This window comes from Ruditapes philippinarum, unplaced genomic scaffold (genome assembly GCF_026571515.1).
Source record: "Ruditapes philippinarum isolate M1 unplaced genomic scaffold, ASM2657151v2 ctg1068_1_1_1_1, whole genome shotgun sequence".
Lineage (NCBI taxonomy): Eukaryota > Metazoa > Mollusca > Bivalvia > Venerida > Veneridae > Ruditapes > Ruditapes philippinarum.
The window spans coordinates 656591-664841 of NW_026864182.1; the positions used below are offsets into that span (position 1 = coordinate 656591).

The 8251-nt window shown below is 34.0% G+C and overlaps 1 protein-coding gene across 2 annotated transcripts; it reads left to right on the forward strand.

Annotated features, from left to right (window-relative positions):
• The first annotated feature begins 237 nt into the window (after window positions 1–237).
• On the forward strand, window positions 238–3821 carry LOC132724759 (uncharacterized). Of its 2 annotated transcripts, XM_060709718.1 has the most exons (7): window positions 238–643; window positions 927–1348; window positions 1570–1688; window positions 2386–2512; window positions 2741–3020; window positions 3174–3344; window positions 3522–3821. In XM_060709718.1, exons 3-7 carry the CDS (start codon window positions 1571–1573, stop codon window positions 3660–3662), a joined length of 837 nt encoding a protein of 278 aa, XP_060565701.1. In that variant the 5' UTR covers window positions 238–643; window positions 927–1348; window position 1570; the 3' UTR covers window positions 3663–3821. The 2 variants fall into 2 exon arrangements, with proteins under 2 accessions (XP_060565701.1, XP_060565702.1); XM_060709719.1 differs by having other exon boundaries at window positions 238–1348.
• The last annotated feature ends 4430 nt before the right edge of the window (window positions 3822–8251 follow it).

Here is an 8251-nt window from a genome sequence, read left to right on the forward strand (position 1 = left end):
AAATTGAAATCAAACAATGATAATTCGCCATTTGTGAAGGGAAATGAAAATTTTAAAATTGATGTCATAAAGACCCATGCAAGTTCACGACTCCATCTGAAAAATGCAAACGTAATTTCTGCAGAAAAAAACCCTGTATGCCAAAGTCAGGCTGCTGAATGTTTAACAAAGCTGAAAAAGTCAGAATATGACAAGCTTGTTGTGAAATTTAGAACTGTTGACTGTTTAGCCAAGTGTCACCTTAGTTTTAATCTGTACAAAACAATATGCAGGCTTGACCAATTCAAGGGCCTAGATGTTGGCAAAAGTTATTTGAATGACAAATCAGCAGCTAGTTTCATGTCAGCAATTGCACAAGTGGTAAGACAAGATATTGTGAAAGTTTTGGATCAGTCAAAGTATTTCAGTTTTACAATTGATGGTGCTACAGACTTTATGGGTGACGATATTGAAAACATTTATATACGAACATGTACACTTGGTAATATCAAAGACACCTTCTTACATATTGGACCTTCAGAATCTGCATGCAGTCAAGATATTCACAACCACGTCAAGGGAGTTTTTGAGAAGCTAGGTGTCAGCAATGCCCTTAAAGATAAATTAGTTGGATTTACTGCGGACGGAGCATCAAATATGCAAGGTAAGTTAAGTAAATCTTTTAAATGATAGAATATTTTCATTACTTAATTATTCATCCTATTAAATAGGAAACAAATAGTTTTTAACATGTTTTAAATTTAAAATAAAAATTAAGGATTTCACCTTCAAATTCTCATTGCATACTGTAAATACTTTCACAATAGAATGTTACCATAAATATTAAGTTTGACATTGATTTTCCAAAGTCTATTTTTGAATGTTGAAACAATACATATTGTTTTTCTTTTTATCTTACATGTTTAAAAATGTTCACATTTTTTCAGGGAAGAAATCTGGATTAGCAACACTTCTGAAAACAAATTGCCCCCACTTGGTAGTCACACATTGTTTGGCGCATAGATTAGAGCTTGCCTTCAAAGACAGCGTGAAGGTGCAAAGTAAGAAGAATTATGACCAGACCATTACACTTTTACTTGGGCTTTATTATATATACAGAAAGAGTCCAAAGTCAAAAAAGTCACTTTTTCGAACATTTAATTCACTTGAGATGACACCTATCATGCCTACAAGGATTGGTGGGACAAGATGGCTTCCACATGTTGAACGAGCCATAAAAGTTTTCATGAAAGGGTACAAAGCATTCTGCTTCCACTTACAAAACTCCTCACACGAGAATGCCAAGGCAGAAGGGTTAGCGAAATTGGCTTGTGATGGACATGTGCTTGTCTTTATGCTTAAACTAAAGGTATAGCTTATTGTCAGTGTTATATTTAAGTTTAGTAAGTCATTTTAATTTTTTAACTTTAGAGTTATATAGACTTAAAAAAAATAATATAAATGAATATAAATTAATCATGAAACACATTAATTAGCAAAGTTTCTGTACATTTGACCTACTCAAGATAAAAGTAATAACAACTTACCTCTAGATTGAAAAAAAATCAAATCTACTTTTTCAATTTCCAGGATGTGGTTGGTGTCCTACAGAAGCTTTCACTTGTGCTACAAAAAAGGAATCTCAGTCTCGCTGATGCTTACACACATGTTTATGCCACACTGGACCTCCTTAGAGCACGCAAAACAAGGTAATATCAATATTTAATATTATATTTTATTATACTTATTTCTTTTAACATGGATTTAAAAGCTGATGGTGATTTGTTATTTTTTTTACTGAAGTGCTTAATGTTCTCCAAACAGAAGAGTTCCAAACTCTGCATTTATCATTTAAAGGCTCCAAACCAAAGGCAACAAATGAAAATCTAATCAATAGTCTCATTGACTGTCTTGTAACCAGGTTTCCAGCTGACAGTTCCCAAGTGTTTCAAGCTAGCTTGATAAGCAGTTTTAATAACTGGCTTGCTGAAGGTTCAGATGATATTACAGGTTAATAATGCGTTAAAGCCCATGTTGATTGTTATAAATGTTTGTTTATTTTTGTTTTGAATAAGCTGTTTCCATGAAGAATGTTGCTGTTACAGTCTGTTGCTATTGATTGTTATGTGTCTGAAAGAATTGTTTTTTTTTATGTTGTTTTTTTTTGTTATCTGAAACAAGTTCTTTTTTAACCATTTAGTATTCCTTTTTGCTTTTAATAAAAACTAAGTAAAAATATGTGGACCATTTATTAAAGAAATAAAATATGTATGTTATTGTTTTTAATGTTTGTGTAAGTATTTATCAATAAAAATAAATGCAGTTGTATGCTTATATACCTTATTTCAGCCAAATTTGGTTACTTTTATATATACTGTATACAGATTGTTGTTTGTTTTATACTAGATTATGGTACAAGTGAAGTAAAGCAACTTCATTCACAGTTTGGTGCTATCCTGCCCCAGTCTGGTGAAGCTCAACTTGACATTTTGTTGGAAGAATGGTCTCTTCTTAAGCATTTATTGTACAGAAAGTAAGTTTAGTTTCAAGACAAATGTAAATATCATAATTTTTTTTGAAATCAGTTAAAGTTCAAATATGTCAGCTACTTCTATAGGTTATGTCTTAAATATGAAATCATTTTTCTCTGACAGTTTCATTTTGGAAAGATATAAGTGTTGTATTATTAGGCATTGATGTTATGCAGCTTTAATGTAACTTACATTTATTGTTATTAACTTTACATCTTTATTTGCTTTAGAGTTGGACATAAGCTTGTTAATGGAAAACTTCAGTGGGAAGATGTATTCAGAATGTTGAAAGACCATGACCTTCACATCGTTCCAAATCTCATAGATCTTTTAAGGGCGTTACCGCCAACTTCTGTAAAGAATGAGACCACCTTTAGTGCAATGAAGCTCTTAAAAACTAAAAGGAGGGGTAGGATGAGCACTAGGACACTAAATGAATTGATGCTTGTCCACCTGGAGTCCCCTTCCATAGAGGATTTTAACCCTGACCAGGCAATAAAACAGTGGATGGTATGTTAAACCTATTTTATTGTAACCTCAGCATTGATTATCTGTTTCAAACTAAGATAACAGTCAAATTAATTTTAAACAAGATTCATGAATCTCTTTTTTTTCCATTAAAATCTTAGTGAAGAAATTATGCATTTTTTAAAATTTTGATAGGTAACCCCATCTGGTAGACCAAGACATTTAGGGTATGAAAGGTCATCTACAGTCCAAGTTCAGGCTAATGAAACTGACTGTAACAGTAACAAAGAAAATACAGGATCAGCCACAACAAATATTGAGGTGGTTAGTTGTAGTCAGCCTAATGTGGAAATGGAATTATCAAAGGTGTGTATAATATTGTGTTTTATATTGAGTCCAACATTTTATTTAAAGAAATGTCATCAGTTTTCATAATTACTTTTATTTGCTTTCTAATTTTGAATTACCCATATTGAAGAACATTTAGCACCTCTGTGTTCTCAGCTTTACTAATACTTTTGATCATTTTTCTCTTTATTACAGTGCGATGATTCTGATTGTGAGTCTGCCTTCAGTGATAATGGTTTAGATGATGATGATGATTTAGAGGATGATGAAAGCATGGAGATGTCTGCAGATCATGTCTTTTCTCTGTTACAGTCATTAAGTTTTTGCAGAGAATAAACAACAAATGTATATGAATTATGTTTTCTTTATTTATTTTTATAATTATTGTATGAATTTAAAAGCTACATATTCGGTCTAGCTAAAGATCATCAGGTCCGTTAAGTTTTAAGATTTTACTGGTCCGAATGTAATGTGCCTGTAAAAGTTTTTCGTGAAGACTGTTTCTGCAATGTTGACGACCTGAAATGAAACAAAACCATACTATTAGTCCATACCACATTGTAGTTATTGGGAACCACATCAGCATGTGAGATGGATGGATTTACACAAATTTTCCAGGCCATTCCACGCCTGCCATATTTTTTCACAGACATTAATTGTTAGATTCATTCAACTTCACATTCTTTTTGTTCTATTTCTTGTTCAACATAATCATATTATTTAAAGTATAACTATTAAACAAACATGATAATTTTGAAATCAATGGTGGATACTGCTTCATTAAAACATTGTAAATATAAGAGGAAAGATAGGCAAATGACAACTTTTTCATACTTTAATATAATTACATAATTATCATTAAATATTCTATTTCTTTGTTGAAAATATTGTTTAATTAGTAGATTTCACTTTTCTTTTTTTTTAATTACAAGGACAAGTGATATTTATAAGAGGGTGACAATTTGCATTGTGTAATTCTTAGAAAAAATGTCTCTGTGTGTTTTTTCATCATTTTAATTAGTCTGGCAAAGAGTACCCACATCTTTTAAGCTATACCAACTTTTGTCAGAACTGGTAGGTCAAAGAACCTACTTTTACAAATTCAAGTTGGCATGCTGTCTCTTTGATGCAGTAATAGAGGATGTTGAATGAGTGTATGTTCAATACTGAATTTATTGCACAAGTGGAATAAAATTACATTATCCTAGCCTCTGGCAAGCATAATATTATTTTATTCAACGAGGTCAATTAATTCAGTAATGGACTTACACGAATTTAATATTCTATTTATATACCCGAAATAAAGACCATTTAAAGTGAAAAAAAGTCATTTTTCATTGACGCCCCTTTAGTATAACGCTAACATTTAGCGCGTCTTTACAATATGTTTGTATAACGCTAATTACGTCATGTCAAGATATATGCAGGGCTGTGCAATATCATTATTACAGAGTCGCAAAATCGTCACGGATGTGTGATTAAACGTTTTATTGCACTAAGGTATACTACTAATAATATCAGGAGTTACTTATCTCTTATAAGTTTTTAAAAGTATGAAAGGGAGTGATAATTTTGATTGCTTATTAGTTGGCATGCTGCTAGCAGCTACTCTTACAATGTATGTTGACAAAGCTGTATGATTTGAAATGAAAAACTTACCTTTCTCCCTCCTCTTTTGGGTACCTCTACGTGGTGAGGAGGAGTAACATATGTCCGTTATGGGGGTGCGCTGCTGTGCGCCTGTATGACGGACATATGGCCAACACCCAGACTGCCTGTTTGCCGTGGGCAGCGTCCCGTAACCTAGAAAAGAGGGTCCTGGTAGTTGAAGGATACCCAGGGATCTCCAGTACTCCTAACACACTGCTTTGGCCTCTGCTTTAGGGTAGACGGGTGACCAAGTGAGCCCGGCTTTGGTCAATCGGCTGGTCATGCCTTGCCCTTGGATATATGTTTCTTAAATACTTGAAAATTTCATTGAACTTACACGGTCCCGAAATGAATACAATTCAATGCACACAAATTATTTAAAATAAAAAAATCTGAGTTTAAATTTTTATTCCTACTTGTGTTTCTAGTATACCTTTAATTCCTACTGAAACTGCTATGATGGGTGCCGTTATGTTAAAACAATATTTCATATATGCATTATAAATACAGTATAACATATCCAAGAAGGCGGTGGCTAATGGGCTAATTGTGTAGGTTGTAAATATTTGCAATTTATGCGAGTATATCTCTCTGGTATCCTTGATGTGCGGAGACTGGATATCCGTCTCCATCGCACATCCCCATGTTGGAGTCCGAGGTGGCTGGGGAACCCGGGAGACGAATTTTAAAACTTTAATCATGGATTTACAAACAAAAAAACGAAAATCGCAAGAAGATTCAAGTGGTAACATTTCATTTGATGGAAGTTTTCCCCGTTTTCTAATAATCAAATCAAACGGCTCCAAATCACTTACTGAACTTAGCCCCTTCATTATAGAAAAACAACTTTCGGCTTTAATTGGAACACCTAAATCTGTCAAGAAACTCCGCAATGGAGGACTCTTGATAGAGGTAGAGCGGAAACAACAATCAGATATTATTCTGAAATGTACCAGCTTTTTTAACATTGACACAACTGCCACACCACACCAGTCTCTAAACTCCAGCAAGGGCGTCATCAGATGTTCTGACCTTGCTGGAATGCTAGAAGCAGATATTGCTGAAGAGTTAAAATCACAGCAGGTGTCAAATGTCAAGCGCATTCAGTCTACAAGAGATGGTAAACGACTGCCAACGAATAGCCTTATTCTAACATTCTCCACACCCATTCTCCCATCATCGAGACGAGTAGGTTACCTTAACGTTCGCGTTGCGGTTAACATTCCAAACCCAATGCAATGTTACAAATGTTTCAAATTTGGTCACCATGAATCAAATTGCGTTAGGCAGACTATTTGCCTTAGATTTAGCTCAAACCATGACAAAATTGAGACTTGTAACGTTCCTGTTAAATGTGCAAATTGTGGAGGAGAGCATTACGCCACCTCCCGGTCATGCCCCTTGTGGTTAAAGGAAAAAGAAATTCTTCGTCAGAAGTATACGCAAAATATTTCCTTTCAAGATGCACGAAAGCTTGTTGAATCACAAGGACCAAAACAACTGTCGTATTCAGCTGCAGTTAAAAAGTCTGTTAAGATGGTTGACTCTGCAGTACAGGTCAACTTATGTCAATGCCCCCCAATTAAGTTACCATTACCTACAAAGCATACAGCTTCACAAAGTAAGCAGTCTACCTCTGTGCAGACTCAGTCACCATTAAAGTCTTCTCCAAAGAAGCAAACCGCAAACATTCAAATAGCATCTTCTGAGAAAGTTATTCAAAAACAATCGCCTAAAGAGCGAATTGTCATCACAGATCGGTTGAAGAAAGCAATGCGGAACCCGATCAACACAGAAAATCGGTTCGATCCACTTCACGACACCCAATTGATGGAGGATGAGGATCTTTACCTCTCCCCTCCTCCAACTCCGAATAGCAGAAGTCCAATAAAGTTTCCTAAATGATATAAATATTCTTTAAAATGGATAATAGAAGTCATTCTATCCTACAATGGAATTGCCGAGGTCTTAAGTCAAATTATAATGATCTACTTTTACTATTATCAAAATTCTCTCCAAATGTATTATGTCTTCAGGAGACTATGTTATCTCCTAAAGATAATATCTCTATAAAAGATTATACACTTTATAATTATATATGCACTAGTAACGCCAGAACATCAGGTGGTACAAGCATTGCTATCGCAAATTGCATTCCTCAAATAGAATTAAAACTTAACACAAGATTACAAGCTTTAGCTGTGCAGGTGACCTTACATCGACCACTAACAATTTGTTCTTTATACCTTCCTCCAAATTTAACGGTAACAAGTGATGAACTTGAAAGTATTGTTCGGCAATTACCATCACCTTTCCTTTTGTTAGGCGACTTTAATGCTCACAATCCTATGTGGGGCAGTACATCTACAAATAATAAGGGTAACATAACTGAAAAATTGATAGATAACTTTCAGCTTTGTTTATTAAACAATCGGTCACCTACATATTTACATCCAGCTACAGGTACGTTTTCTTGCATCGACCTCTCGATTGTCCACTCTGCTATATACTTGGACTTCGATTGGAAAGTTTTAGATGACCAGTACGGCAGTGATCATTATCCATTGTTACTTACATCAAATGACTCTATACCAGATGAAGGACGTCAAATTTTTAAATTTAAGAAAGCAGATTGGGAAACATTTACTAGGCTCTGTTCTATTGATCTTACAAAAAATGAATTTGATTTCACCTCTGATGATATAGCTGAAACTTTCTCTTCAGCATTACATACGATTGCTTGCAAAGTTATTCCATTAAAAAAAATAATAAAAGTAACAAAATCAAAAAACCATGGTTTAACGATGAATGTAAAAAAGCCGTTCGTATACGTAAAGCTTCACTCAAAAAGTTTGAACATAGACCTACAACAGAAAACCTTGAAAATTATAGAATATTTAGAGCCAAAGCTAGAAGATCAGTGCGTCAATCTAAACGCCAATCATGGCAATCTTATGTTTCAAATATTAATTCAAATACTCCTATTAGGAAAGTCTGGGATGCAGTACGAAAAATAAGTGGTAAGTATAAAAAGAGTCCAACTGTTCACTTAAAAACTGGTGATGGCCAATATGCCAAAACAAAAACAGATATTGCAGAAACTTTGGCTAAAACGTTTGAAAAGAACTCTTCTTCAAGCAATTATTCAAATACATTTCAACAACATAAATGTAAAGCTGAGAAAGAGTATATTAATTTTACTTCAACAAACGACGAAGACTATAATTCCCTTTTCTCTATTGATGACTTAATTTATTCAATCAAAACTGCAAAAG

Excerpts from the sequence above, each read along its gene's own strand:
- LOC132724759 (XM_060709719.1), top strand. The coding sequence starts at position 1,571 with ATGTGGTTGGTGTCCTACAGAAGCTTTCACTTGTGCTACAAAAAAGGA. Across the intron at positions 1,689-2,385 it reads CTTAGAGCACGCAAAACAAG|ATTATGGTACAAGTGAAGTA; the intron begins GTAATATCAATA and ends GTTTTATACTAG. Across the intron at positions 2,513-2,740 it reads AAGCATTTATTGTACAGAAA|AGTTGGACATAAGCTTGTTA; the intron begins GTAAGTTTAGTT and ends TATTTGCTTTAG.